This window comes from Priapulus caudatus, unplaced genomic scaffold (genome assembly GCF_000485595.1).
Source record: "Priapulus caudatus unplaced genomic scaffold, Priapulus_caudatus-5.0.1 Scaffold213, whole genome shotgun sequence".
NCBI classification, from domain to species: domain Eukaryota; kingdom Metazoa; phylum Priapulida; class Priapulimorpha; order Priapulimorphida; family Priapulidae; genus Priapulus; species Priapulus caudatus.
In genome coordinates, this window is record NW_014577274.1 from 342,970 (window position 1) to 357,063 (window position 14,094).

At 49.1% G+C, this 14,094-nt stretch overlaps 1 protein-coding gene across 1 annotated transcript in view; it reads left to right on the forward strand.

Moving 5' to 3' along the window:
- LOC106807410 (protein Smaug homolog 1-like) overlaps nucleotides 1-14,094 on the forward strand; it is a 79,783-nt gene that overhangs the window by 52,449 nt on the left and 13,240 nt on the right. Inside the window, exon 3 of the mRNA XM_014809730.1 lies at nucleotides 12,567-12,676. Within this exon, the coding sequence (XP_014665216.1) occupies nucleotides 12,567-12,676 (110 nt within the window). The remainder of the gene's footprint in view (nucleotides 1-12,566; nucleotides 12,677-14,094) is intronic.

Genomic DNA, 14,094 nt, shown 5'->3' on the forward strand with positions numbered 1-14,094 from the left:
TTTTTTTGACATTTTGGGTTCCTTTTTTTTTTTACATTTCTCATAGATAAGACTGAAACACAAAGCATGTGTGGCAAAAACTTGACTTAAATTAAAATAACTATTATCGCTCACAAAAAAAAGCAAAGACCTACCTATACCTACCCACTAAAAAAATCAGGGGTCGGGGGACAGCAAACATAGCATTTTTTAAGGATGGCCTCAGTTACATTTGCATCACTTCCACTGGATCCCCCAGTCACGTATTACTACTGCATGCAGAGTGATCATGTTGATGTAATTATTGCCTGTGATAAAATGTGAAGTCTTGTAACACACTGTCTCTGTCGTTGCTGCCTAGTAACACTGCCTATCTGTTTGTAATACTGACTTCCCGCATGTCTCTGCCCTTGCAGGATACTTACAAGTGCAGCCTAGTAGCACTGTCTATACATCTCTGTTGTTGCAGGATACTTACAAGTGCAGCCTAGTAGCACTGTCTGTACATCTCTGTTGTTGCAGGATACTTACAAGTGCAGCCTAGTAGCACTGTCTATATAGCTCTGTTGTTGCAGGATACGAGTGCAGTCTTGTAACAGTGTCTACGTGTTTCTGTCGTTGCAGGATACGTGTGCAGCCTTGTAACAGTGTCTACATGTCTCTGTCGTTGCAGGATACGAGTGCAGTCTTGTAACAGTGTCTACATGTCTCTGTCGTTGCAGGATACGAGTGCAGTCTTGTAACAGTGTCTACATGTCTCTGTCGTTGCAGGATACGTGTGCAGCCTTGTAACAGTGTCTATCTGTACGTAATACTGTATATATATATGTGTGTGTAATACTGACTCGCCGTGCATCTCTGTTGTTGCAGGATAACTGTGCAGCCTTGTAACACTGTCTATACATCTCTGTCGTTGCAGGATACGTGTGCAGTCTGCTCGGTGAGAACCAGGAGGGCGTTATCGCGCGGCTGCTCAGCCTCGTGCTGCTGCTGCGGCCGGGCAACGCCGACGCCAAGTCGCAGTACCTCGCGCTCATCCCCGCGCTGCTGCGCTACGCCGCCGAGCAGCGCGTCTGCATTGAGGAAAGCCGACAGCTGCTCTCCTACTGCCTCATACACCCGGCGTTCAGCGCCGATGACCGCAAGCCCCTCACCGTCTGGCTGCGCCATCTGGAGGAGGCGGCCGCGCACGGCGCGTACTTTGGCGGCGGCGGCGCGTACACGGACGCTGGGTATGGTGGCGCCTCCTCGTGGCAATCTCAGGACGGGGCGGCGGTGGGGCGCCAGAACGGCTCACTTGCGGGACAAGTGGCTGCGGCGAAGACGACGGTTGGGGCACAAGGTGAGAACGTGTGGAGGTTCGGGTGTGGATGGGGGTGTGGGTGTGGGTGGGGGTGGGGGTGTGGGTGGGGTGGAGGTGGCGGGAGTTGTTGGATGCGCTAAGCATTTATTTGGTATTTTTATTAACATTATTATTATTATTATTATTGTGTCATTATTATATGTTATATATTGTCATGCCTTGTTTTCTGTTAATTGTTTACTCCGCTAGTTGAGATGGCATGGCAGTCCTAGAAAAAGAACTAACCACAGCTTAACAATGGCACGGGTGTATTAATTACCACGCTTCCTTGTCACACTTCCTCGTATCATTGATGTGAGATGTAGTTACGGATGGGTATAGATGCAGTCCGCTAGCGATTGCCATCAGCGATCGTTAGTCTGGAAGTGCCACAGGCGAGCGAAATGAAACTAAGGAGAATTATAGACAAGTAGTGATGTGACACGGCCACCATATATGCATTAGTAGTGACGCTCCTAATGCGTCGTTTCTCTTCGACCCATGAGGTCAGGGTTAATGCGTGCGTGCGCGCGTGGAGCTGCTTTAGCGCTACTCGCTGAACCGCGTGCATCTAGTGACGCACTTACCGCACGGAATGTTGGATGCGTAGCGGTCACGGGCAATAGCACGCGTCGCACGGGTCTAGGTGCATGCAAGCGCGAGATAGAGATGTCGGGTGAGCCGCAGCGGAGGAGTTCAGCTCTAATGGCCGCCATGGTTGTCGTCGCCGCACTTTCGCGTCGCGATCCGACGACTTCGGGCCGAAAAGAAAAAATGCAGTCGGTTTTCGACGCTGTCGGGCGTCGATTTTTGAAAATCGCGACGGGGATTTTGTTGCGGGGGGAGGCTGGTGTTGTTTCGTCGAGCACAGTGTGCGAATGCCGCCGATGCGTGCATGTCAGGGCTGCGAGCAGTGTTGACGGCTGTAACGACCAGTGCAGTGTGAAATCGTATAAAGTGCTGCCCACTCGCTGGGTACTCACTCGCGCGCACGGGCTATTGACTTTTATCCGGATTCGCCCCTAGAAGACGCGTGATTCGGAGGAAAAGAGCTCGCTACTTGGGCAAACGGTTGGGCACACGTGCTTGAAAATGCAATTATATAGATTGTGAATGAAGTCTCTCGCTTTGGATATAACGAAGAGCGTTTTTGTTATTAGTTGTTCGTTATGTGGATAAGATGGATTCAGAGAGTACTATAGCTTCTGTTCAGTTTACAATAAATTGCATTTTATCATCCGAATTATGTTATATTGAATCCATGGATATATATTCATTGTAAAACATGAAATAGAAAAAAAACCTGTATCTAATCAAACCTGTAAATTGTAATCATACGAGGGAACCCCACCACACCTCTCTTTTTTTTATTGTTTTCCCTATTCTTCTTCATCTGCTGCTGCTGCTGCTGCTTATTATTTTTAATTGTCCTAATTATAATATTGTTATTAATATTAATATTATTATTATTATTATTACTATCATTATTATTATTATTATTTATTGCACTTTTTTCCAAGTCTGCTCCAATCGTCTCGCACTCCTAACTCGGACATCTCGCTCTTCTCTCCTCCTGCAGGCACGACGAACGGACACTGCAGTGACCCGGGCCACCCCTCGTCGTTCGGCGCTGCACCGGCACACCTCGACTGGGCGGGCGTCGACGACGCGTACGTGCGCTACGCGACAGGCGGCGGCGGCGGCGGCGAGCCCGTGCCGCTGTCTCCACAGAGCAGCGTCGCGTCGTCGGGCAGCGGTGACGGCGATGACGCGCCTCCATCGCTGCCGCCGCAGCACCAGCGCAACAACACGTTCATACAGGAGGGCAGCGGCATGCGAGGTGGGTGCTGGGACCGCGAGCGTGCGGTGTGTCGGCTCAGCGGGCGCGTGTGATGGCTACTGGTGCGGAAGGGGGTGGGGAGTGGCCTTTGTGGACAGGTGGAGGTTGGGGAGTGGCCTTTGTGGACAGGTGGAGGTTGGGGAGTGGCCTTTGTGGACAGGTGGAGGTTCTGTGAGGTATTGCTGCGACGGAAGGACAGCGCGCTATGAGCGTCTTTCGTTGGTAGATTGTTGTTCTGTAGAGGTGGCTGCCAACACAGGTTTGACCGCATGTATGTATGTATATATGTATATATATATAGCCTGCTAGTTATCCAATAGCTACGTGAACAAGCCTTCCCAAGTTTTGTGCAGTTAGTAGCAGCTGCATGTGCACGTCTTAACCTTGTAAACAACTACTGCCATCTGTTGTCATCATCGTGTACCATTTTAATTGGGGGCTTGGAACCTAACTAAAGATGTTGTCAAGAGAATGTTAATTTCATCAATTCTGTAATTATAAGTTCTTGACATCGCTATATTTATATATATATTTATTTAGTTATGTTTGTGCAATAACAACCTGCTTATTCGTAGCAGTTTACCACTTCAAGAGCTTCACTATTGTGAAGCATCACTGTACCCTGTCCCAGGCTAATGATTTGTGTCTATTTGTGATGTAGTCGTACTTGTCCGTAGTAGTGGCATGTGAATTATATTCCTCTCCCTGGGCTTGCCTCCCTCCCTTCCTCTCCTCTCCTCTCCCTCTCCCTCTCCCTTCTCCCTCTCCCTCTCCCTCTCCCTCTCCCTCTCCCTCTCCCTCCCTCTCCCTCTCCCTCTTCCCTTCTCCTCTCTCCCTCTCCTCTCTCCTCTCCCTCTCCCTCTCCCTCCCTCTCCCTCTCCCTCTCCCTCCTCTCCCTCTCCCTCTCCCTCTCCCTCCCTCCCTCTCCCCTCCCTTTCCATCCCCTCTCCCTCTCCCTCTCCCTCTCCCTCTCCCTCGCCCGCTCTCTTCCCGCTCTTTTCCTTTTCCCTCTCCCACTCCCCCTCCCTTTGCTTGTCTCTCCCTCTCTCTCTCCCACTCCTCTCCCTCTCTCTCTCCCTGTCCCTTTCCCTTTCCCTCTTCCTTTCCCTTTCCCTCTCCCTCTCTAACTCCTCTCCCTCTGCTTGTCTCTCCCTCGCCCTCTGCTTGTCTTTCCCTCGCCCTCTGCCCCTCCACCTCATCTCTATCTGTGTGTGTGTGAGTGTGCGTGCGTGCGTGCGTGCGTGCGTATGGATGTGGAGTGAGTGATACACGGCGTAAAATGCGCGGCATGGCCGGTTGAGCACGGCTTTAGTCTCGGATTGACCTTAAGAAAATAGTTCGAGTTACGCCCTAGCTCGCCGAGGGCAGCATATATTTAACCTAGGCCAAATAGGCACCTTCGACGCTCCATAAACACAACACAGAATTACGAGTGGCTGATGCCGACGGTGGGACCGGCGATGCTTTGCTCGCACGCCGCGTCCCGTCGTCTTATGTACTATTAATGTGAAGACTTGCCTCTGGTAGGCAAAGTCAATTCACCTTATTTTGCTCGAAGTTATTAGAGTTGTATGTGTGTGTGTGTGTGTTTGACGTGTGTGTGTGTGTGTGGTGTGTTTTGTTGGTGGTTGGGGGGGGGCGGGAGGCCACAGCGTTCTAGCGAAAATTACTGTGTAATATAGTTTTATCATCATGTCTGCATCCCATAGTCACTCTGGCTGCAGAATTGTTACTGTGCGTGTGCGTGCGTGCGTGCGTGCGTGTGTGCGTGCGCTGCGTGCGCCTGTGTGCTATCGCGAGTGGAGCTGCATATGGGAGTTGGCACATGCAGTCGAGTCGGTTTACTTAACTCGTAACTCGCGCGCGAGAGAGAGAGTTTCTTGCGAAGTGTTCCCTAAGTAACTCGATATCGATCTCCAGTTCGCTCGTCGACTCTCTCTCTCACTCTCTCTCTCTCTCTCTAAGTACACCTGATGTGCACCTTGGGAAGTCGCGCGTGCTTGCACCAATAAAGATTTTGAAGAGTTGAATTTTGTCTGTATGGCCTTCAGGGACGGATTCCCCCATCGGCGGGTCCTTTTTGTCATCGCGTCATAGCTCCTACTGCTGCCTGGTTGAACTCCTACTATTATTGGTATCTCCGCGCGACGAAGTCGGCGGGATATTTGGTTTCATGTATCCCAGCCGCCGCCGCGCCCGCGTCGGCTCCGCTGCCAGAGAATTTCCCTTCCGCTCTATAACTCGACCCTAATTGACCTAGCGTGACCAAACTTGGTGTACTTACACATCTTGGGAGAAGGTGAGCAGCGTACCAAAACCAGGTCGCTGCCGACCTTTATTTGACTTTTACTTTGACCCTGATCATATTTCCTTTCCGCTCTCTAACTCGGCCCTAATTGACTAGCGCTACCAAAACCAACGTCACTTACGACCTTTATTTGACTTTACCTTAACCATGATCATATTCCCTTCTGCTCTATAACTCGGCCCCTAATTGACTAGCGGCTACCAAACTTGGTATACTTGCCACATCTTGGGGGTGAGAAGGTGTGTCGCCTACCAAAACCAGGTCACTTGACCTTTATTTGACCTTTACCTTGACCTTGGATTCATATTTCCTTTCGCTCTATAACTCGGCCCCTAATTGACCTAGCGCTACCAAAAACTTGGTATACTTACACATCTTGGCGGATAATGTGTGTCGGCGTACCAAAGCAAAGTCACTGCGTCTTTTATTTGACCTTGCCTTGACCTTGACCTGATCATATTTCCTTTCACTCTATAACTCGGCCCCTAATTGACTAGCCGCGACCAACTTGCGTATACTTACACATCTTGGGGAGAAGTGTGTCGCGTACCGGAAACCAGGTCACTGCAACCTTGTATTTGACTTGAACTTCATCATTTTTCCTTCCGCCTCTGTAACTCGGCCCCTAATTCACCATAGCGCGACCAAAATTTATACTTACACATCTTGGGGAGATCACGGGGCGATAACATGTAGTTGGCAACAACTGGCCTTCTGTTCTATATTATTATTGGAGTTGCACATCGTATGAAGCCCTCTTGGTGACCATGGCAGCCTGCATTCCACGCAGGCAGCAATGTGGATTGCTGGCACCAAGGCAATGATCGATGTATGCGTCCTAGAGAGATACCCGCACTTGTATATTGTTGCTAGTGCGGTCAAGCTAGATTGCTTTATGCGTGTTTGTCATGCCGAAAGTGTCCGTTATAGACAGGTATTCATTCTGTAGAGGTGTCTCTTGACACGCAGTTGACGCAGATGTTTTACTGCAGTTGTATATTCAGGGTTTCTCGTCTCGTCTCGTCTCTAGCCAGTATCGATTTTAGTGTCTCCGATTTTAGTTCAATTTTTTGTTTTGATTTTAGTTTTTTTTCAAGTGTTTTGTCGACAGAAACCAGCAGTTATAAATATCATCTTCAATAATATATATATATCAAGAGTACATAATAGAGATTAATTACATAATCTCTATTATGTACTCTTGATATTATATATATGTGTTTGTGTATACATGGCTATATCACTGTTATAGATGGCTACTTGGTGTTCACGAAACTTATTTGTGTAGCTGCGGCAGTATGCCGCCGGCGACAGTCTAGCATTGAGGCTGAGGGTTTAGATTGAGAAATTCAGCATTAGTGGGCGGTAAGCGGAAGATGGCATTTATTTTGACTGCCAGCTGCTGGAATTTTCCCGCCTATCTCAATCTATATATAGTGACGGCGCTGGCCGTTTGTTGTGACTTAGATCATGGCTGGCTTGTTTCTCCCCGACGCCTAGTGTTTATATACAGAAATATCGCATCTGCCTAATTCCGATCGGACTCCTATCTAACCCGGCAAGAAAGCGCTTTGGAGAATTCGGCACAACGTGCGTGTGCGTGTGTCGTCGCGCGCCCCCGGGTTTTACTGCAAATGTTGAAACGCTTGCGCTGCGATGCCATTCGAGCGGCAGCAGAGAGTGAAATAGAAAGTGCCTTCCCTCTTTCTCTCTCTCTTCCACTGGAAATGTTTTTGCCATTTCCATCCCCCTCCTCCCTCCCACGGGAGCTTGCGGGAGAGTCGTGGAAGGTGACGGCTCGTAAAAGCTTGTTTTCGTCTCTCTCGCTATCTCTCTCGCTATCTCTCTCGCTATCTCTCTCTCTCTCTCTCTCTCTCTCTCTCTCTCTCTCTCTCTCTCTCTCTCTCTCTCTCTCTCTCTGCTCTCTCTCTCTCTCTCTCTCGCCTCTCGCTCTCGCCTCTCTCTCGTCTCGCTCTCTCCTCGCTCTCGCTCTCTCTCTCTCTCTCTCTCTCTCTGCCTCTCGCCTCTCTCTCGCATCTCTCTCTCTCTCGCTCGTCGCTCTCGCTCTCTCTCGCTCTCGCTCTCACTCTCTCTCTCGCCTCTCTTATCTCTCTCTCTCGTCCATTTCACTGCCACGATCATGTCAGTGGATAACTCCTCGTATCGCGCACATGTCTCGTGAGTGCATGGCCGGCCAGTGCAGCTAGTTGTCACCTGGGGTGTGCGTTCGTTTGTCGTCGATAGCTGAATGTATCGTGCGTGGCGCGCTAGACGTGATTGCGGCCATGTGCCGAGGCGCTCGCCGAGGATTGGACTTTGTGTCTTCCAATCACAGTCTACGCGTCCCCTTATCTTTCTAACTTTTAGCTATAATTACCTATTACGGCATGGCAATTGCCGTCTCACGAACTAGGGCATACTGCTAGGCTTAGAGAACGGTTTCCTACGATAGAGTTTGCGCACAAAACGAAATAACACGCTGTTTGGCCGCACTGCCGATAGATCTTTCTTTTGTATTTTGGCATCTCCGTAAACAGAATAAGCTCCACCTTCTTCGGTTTGATGGATGAATGCGGGGTCACGACGTTACTTACCCTACCTGTCGTTGCTGTGCTACGTTTTTCGCGGCCTATTTACTTTTCCTAAATAATGAAATGCCCTGTGGCCGATGCATTTCGCATCGAACAAGGAAATAATTTTCTGGCATTTTCACTCGCCTGTCGGAACGTCGAACGGTGCGTCATTCATTGAACAATTCAATAAAACACACCAATTTTCGGAGGCTAATCGAGGCTAATGTTTACATGCCACAGCGCCATCTCTTGGTGTTTTATAAGTAATATTGGGATTTTTCAATAAAATAATGCGTTTTTTATGTATTTACCCACGATTTACATATAGAAACTATATGTTATTTTTAATGATTTCTCCGTATCTTTCCTTGGAGTTTTTCATCGTCTTTTCAATGCCTTTCGGTAGGTTTTCTGCGTGATTATTATTTTGCGCAGGCACTCATTTGGAAATCCCCCAACATTTTTCTTTTCTTAGTTAAGTTATTCCATCTTTCACTGTTATTTAGGAAGGAAGGTCCAACTGTGCATTCGATATAATTTCACTCTTAATTGCTTCTATTGTATGATTTCCATAATTTGGCTCTTCTACCCATGATAATATTCCCTCGTCGTGAACCTTACATTTTTAATTCGGACTCCATCAATAGTCGTCATTAACCTCCTAATATCAATAATTTAACATCCCTAGTATGAATATTTGTGGGCATTTTTTGATTACTTGGTTTGCCTATTAATTCTACTATCCTGTCTTTGTTTGTGGAATGTCATTAAACCATTGATAGTTTTTTGTTCATATTAAATTTCTAATCTTTTTGATTCAGCTATCTGGAGACTGAATGTGTAGCAATATTTGATTCCGGTTTTTATAATCTCCAATTCATACAATATCGTCAATATATAATCATTGTCATCTTCTAAAACTACAGACCATCCGCTGACCGCTGTAGAGACGTGCGCCGGGCCTCGAATTTGGCGCACGTCTCCACTGCGGACAGCGCTTCATACTTGAAACATCCCACCGGTCGCGTGCGCATATCCCGCGGAACTGCGCGTCTCATCCGCGCGCAGCGCTTAGGATCAACAGCAAAGCTGTGCCACGCAATCTTGTATCATGTCTCTCTGGATGTGATGTTGACGTTATAGTAGAAGAGGGACTGACTAGGTAGAACACTGGGGGGGGGGGCTTGGGCAGGCTTGGGCAAGAGGTGGGGTGGACTCAGGGGTAGTTGGGAGGTATAGTGGATTCAGGATTAATTGGGAAGTGAGATGGATTAAGGATTAATTGGGAAGTGAGGTGGATTCAGGGGTAGTTGGGAAGTGAGTTGGATTAGGGATATATTGGAAAGTGAGGTGGAATCGACCTTGTGGTATAGGGTCAGACAGGAAGTATGTGGGAGAGATAGGGTCGGATAGGAAGTGAGCTAGGATTAGGAGGAGGAGGTAGGAAAAGACACGAATCGACGGTTGCATAGGGAGGAAGTGAGGTAGGAGGGAGTGAGATGGATTAGACCAAGAGCTCATTATAGAGAGCTCTTTTATGAGCTCTTGATTAGACCCGGAGGGTGGGTAATGTGGATACAGGGTGTGGCAGCAAATAACGTGGATAAAGGACTGAGAAGTAAGTGAGTTGGGTGCAGGAATAAGTAGGGTCTAGGGGTGAATCCAAGGTCAAGCAGGTAGTAAGCTTAGTTATGTATTAAACAGGACTCGAATTGAATGCAGGGTTAAATAGGATGAAGGGTGAATGCAAGGTTGGGCAGAACGTAAAGTTGATACAGGATTAAGCAGGGAGTGAGTTGGATTAAGTGGGATGAGGGGATAATTCCGGTCCGGTGATAGGCATGAAGTAAAGTGGATACAGGATTAGGTAGGAAAGGAGTTGGATGCAGGATTTAGTAGGATGAGGGCGATGGCCTCCAGAGTTGGATAAGAAGTGAGACACAGTAGGGATTCGATGTGAAAACGTACCGTGAATTTCAATCACAGCGGCTTGTTATAAAGAAATGTTAGATGTAGCCGCGGCTAACACGGGGGCAATCATTGATCGTGGGCTGGCCACCCACGGCGCCACATGCTCCTGCTGTATACCATGTGTGCGCGTGCGTGCGTGCGTGCGTGCGTGAGAGCGTGCTTGTGTATGTGTTTGCTAGGAGGTGCGTACGCGCGCGTGTGCTTAGGATGTGTGGGTGCGCGTACGTAATTGTGTGCGTGCGTGCAAGCGTGTGTGTGTAGTATTTTAGTACATGTGCGTTTGTGGGTTTGCTTCGGGTTGTGTGTTGGATACGTTGTGCGTGCGTGCGTGCGTGCGTGCGTGCGTGCGTGCGTGCGTGCGTGCGTGCGTGCGTGCGTGCGTAGATGCTTTCATCTGCAGGTGCTGTGTACGCTGGTGGGTGTTCTGTGATCTTGTGTGCTGTGCAACAGTAGAAGCACCTGCGCGTGTATGAAACTGCACACGCGTCTCCTAGCTACTCTGCACACGTGCTGGGGGCTCATCTGTCTGAACGTGGAATGCTCACAATCTGTCGGCACTAGCAACCGACGAAATCTGTAATCTATCAATCTCTCATCATCTCTGTGCTTCACCGCAACCCCCCCCCCTCCCCCACTCAGATGAATATCTTCACCGTGTTTCCTCTCTCCTCTCTACTCGTTTCGCTCATCGTGGCGTGTGTGGGATCCTGGCGTGTGTGTGTGGGATCGTGGCGTGTGTGGGATCGTGGCGTGTGTGTGCATGTGGAATCGCGGCGCGTGATCGGACCAGTGGTCGGCGTAGCTATAGAACTATAGCCCTTCGCTCTGCCACAGGCCGCGTGTGGAAGAGCGAAGGGCGCTACAGTTCTAGAGCTATGGTCGGCGGTACCTTGTGATGCGCTGTCGCCACGGTAGCAACGCACGTGCGCACACCGCGAATGTGTATTCGTGGGAACCTCTGTTGCCACGGTAAGTGGCTTTAATGTATCCGCGTGTGACTCATGCCCACGCGCGCTCAATGAGAGCGTTCTAATGATGGCGGGAAATTATCTTAATCCTTCCGCGATCGTCGTAGCGTGTAGAGGAGGGTCTCGTGTGTGTGCATGCGTGCGTGCGTGCGTGTGTGCGTGCGTGTCTGCGTGCGTGTTGGCGGTGTTCTGAATGTTGTGTTTTAAGATTAAAATTAGGAAATAATATTGTGGGTTGCCCAGCATTCATGCAATCCACGATCTATCTAAACATTGTGATAGGACGTTCAATACGACACCTCTGGGGCCTGGGCAATATAAAGTCGGCATGCGGTTTAGCATGCGCGTGTGAAAAGCACGTATAAACTCGTCTAGCGTGTCAGACCTAGCCTCAACAACCGCAGGGGGGTTGTGGTTATTCCTCTCAGGCGGGATCGGTTCTGTTCTCACACCCTCATCTGTATTTGCGATGCATAGATAGATAGATATTCATGGCGCACGATCGGGTGAAGTCTCACGCGTCGGCTTCCGCGATTTTCTTCCACATCCTTGAGGCCCTTCAACACTTTCTGCACAGTCCTCTCTGCTGCATGGGATGCGTGGCAGAGGCCGCAGTTCGCCACACATTTCTGCCACGTTGTACTTTGGGTACACTTGTATTGTGTTGTGTTGTGTAGTGTTGTATTGTATTGTATTGCATTTTATTGCGTATCGTTGTATTGTGCTGTATTGTTTTGTATTGTTTTGTATTGCGTTATGTTGCGTTGCATTGTGTTGTATTGTATTGGGTAAAATTTACAATGGGGTGTCAGGTCACTCAGTGTTGAGAGTGGACACACGTGTCTACACGTGCGTGATTACATGCCGATCTGACCAGCTGGTCAGTGCCAACACACCTGACTGAACTTGACCCGGCCGACTGTGAGCGTGGATGACCTTGCACTGACCTTCGTGGTCATCGGCCGCGATCGCGACGTGGCGTCTGCTCGCTCGAGCGTCGGCGTGGCCCGCGGAGGACAGGCGAAGCGTGAACTGCGCCTCGCCCTAGATACGCGCAAGCGTCTCTAGATTGCTAGATGGCGTCTCTAGATAGTTGTCTCGGTAGCGGCTCACCGCTTCACTGCTGCCTCCTCGCTCGCCACTATCGCTCAACTGCTGGAGTAGGGATTCAGGATCGGCGGTGGGGAGGGCGTGTGGCGGGTTGGAGATGGCGGTGGCGGTGTGTGGTGATCGCGGAAAATTTCTTGAAACGCCTCGTTTTTTTGTGCGATGTGATGTTGATTTGACGATACGTGTGCCTAGCGTAACGGATGTTACGGAACACATCGTGTTGCTGCAGACGTTAGATTCCGGCGTTTGGGGACGTCGTCATGACGATGTCGAATTCCGGCATTGAAGCTGTTAATAAAACTTGAATAAGTATATATATATACAGTTATAGCTATAGTTATAGCTAAGTTTCAGTTTATACTAGCTTGAATAAGTTTATATATTCACGTACATATATATATATAATTATATATATATAATATAGTTTATAAGTGTAATTTATTATTTATGAACGGTGATGGTTGTTTTGTTGCAGACGTGCCGCTGTGGCTGAAGAGTTTGAGACTTCACAAATACTCACATTTGTTCAGCAAGATGACATATGAAGAGATGATGGGGCTCTCAGAAAAGTGGCTCGAGACACAGGTGAGATGTTGCAGAGCGGAATATTGGAGATCGACAGACAGCCAGACAGACAACTTCAACTATCGGAAGCATTATAGCTCTAAGATGACGATGACTAGTAATCTTATAGAACATCTGAGTTAGGAATAAGACTGCCGTCATGATTAAAACGTTTCTGTCAACTGGCTTCCAGTGTGTGAATTTTCTCTCTCTCGCTCTCGCTTTCTCTCCCCTCTCTCCGTCTCTCTCTCCCAGTGTGCGTGCGTGCGTGCGGGCGTGCGTATGGATGTGGAGTGAGTGATACACGGCTGTAAAATGCGCGGCATGCCGGTTGAGCACGGCTTTAGTCTCGGATTGACCTTAAGAAAATAGTTCGAGTTACGCCCCTAAGCTCGCCGAGGGCAGCATATATTTAACCTAGGCCAGGAAATAGGCACCTTCGACGTCCATAAACACCAACACAGAATTACTGAGTGGCTGATGCCGACGTGGGACCGGCGATGCTTTGCTCGCACGCCGGTCGCCCGTTCGTCTTATGTAACTATAATGTGAAGACTTGCCTCCGTAGGCAAAGTCACTTCACATTATTTTTGCTCGAAGCTATTAGAGTTGTATGTGTGTGTGTGTGTGTGGTTGGGGGGGGGAGGGAATCCACAGCGTTCTAGCGAAAATTACCGTGTAATATAGTTTTATCATCATGTACTGCATCCCATAGTCATCTGGCTGCAGAATTGTTACTGTGCGTGCGTGCGTGCGTGCGTGCGTGCGTGCGTGCGTGCGTGCGTGCGTGCGTGCGCCTGTGTGCTATCGAGTGGAGCTGCATATGGGAGTTGGCACAGTCAGTCGGTTTACTTAACCTCGTAACTCGCGCGCGAGAGAGAGTTTTTGCGAAGGTGTCCCTAAGTAACTCGATATCGATTCTCCAGTTCGCTCGACTCTCTCTCTCGCTCTCTCTCTCTCTCTCTAAGTACACCTGATGTGCACCTTGGGAAGTCGCGCGTGCTTGCACCGTAAAGATTTTGAAGAGTTGAATTTTGTCTGTATGGCTTCAGTAGACGGATTTCCCCCCATCGGCGGGTCCTTTTTGTCATCGCGTCATAGCTCCTACTGCTGCCTGGTTGAACCTCCTACTATTATTGTATCCCCCGCGATGAAGTCGGCAGGGATATTATGGTTTCATGTCTCCCCAGCCGCCGCCGCCGCCGCTCGGTCCGCCGCAGAGAATTTCCCTTCCGCTCTATAACTCGACCCCTAATTGACCTAGCGCGACCAAACTTTGTATACTTACACATCTTGGGGAGATCACGGGGGATACATGTAGTTGGCAACAACTGCCCTTTCTAGTTATATATATGGAGTTGCACATCGTATGAAGCCCTCTTGGTGACCATGGCAGCCTGCATTCCACGCAGGCAGCAATGTGGATTGCTGGCACCAAG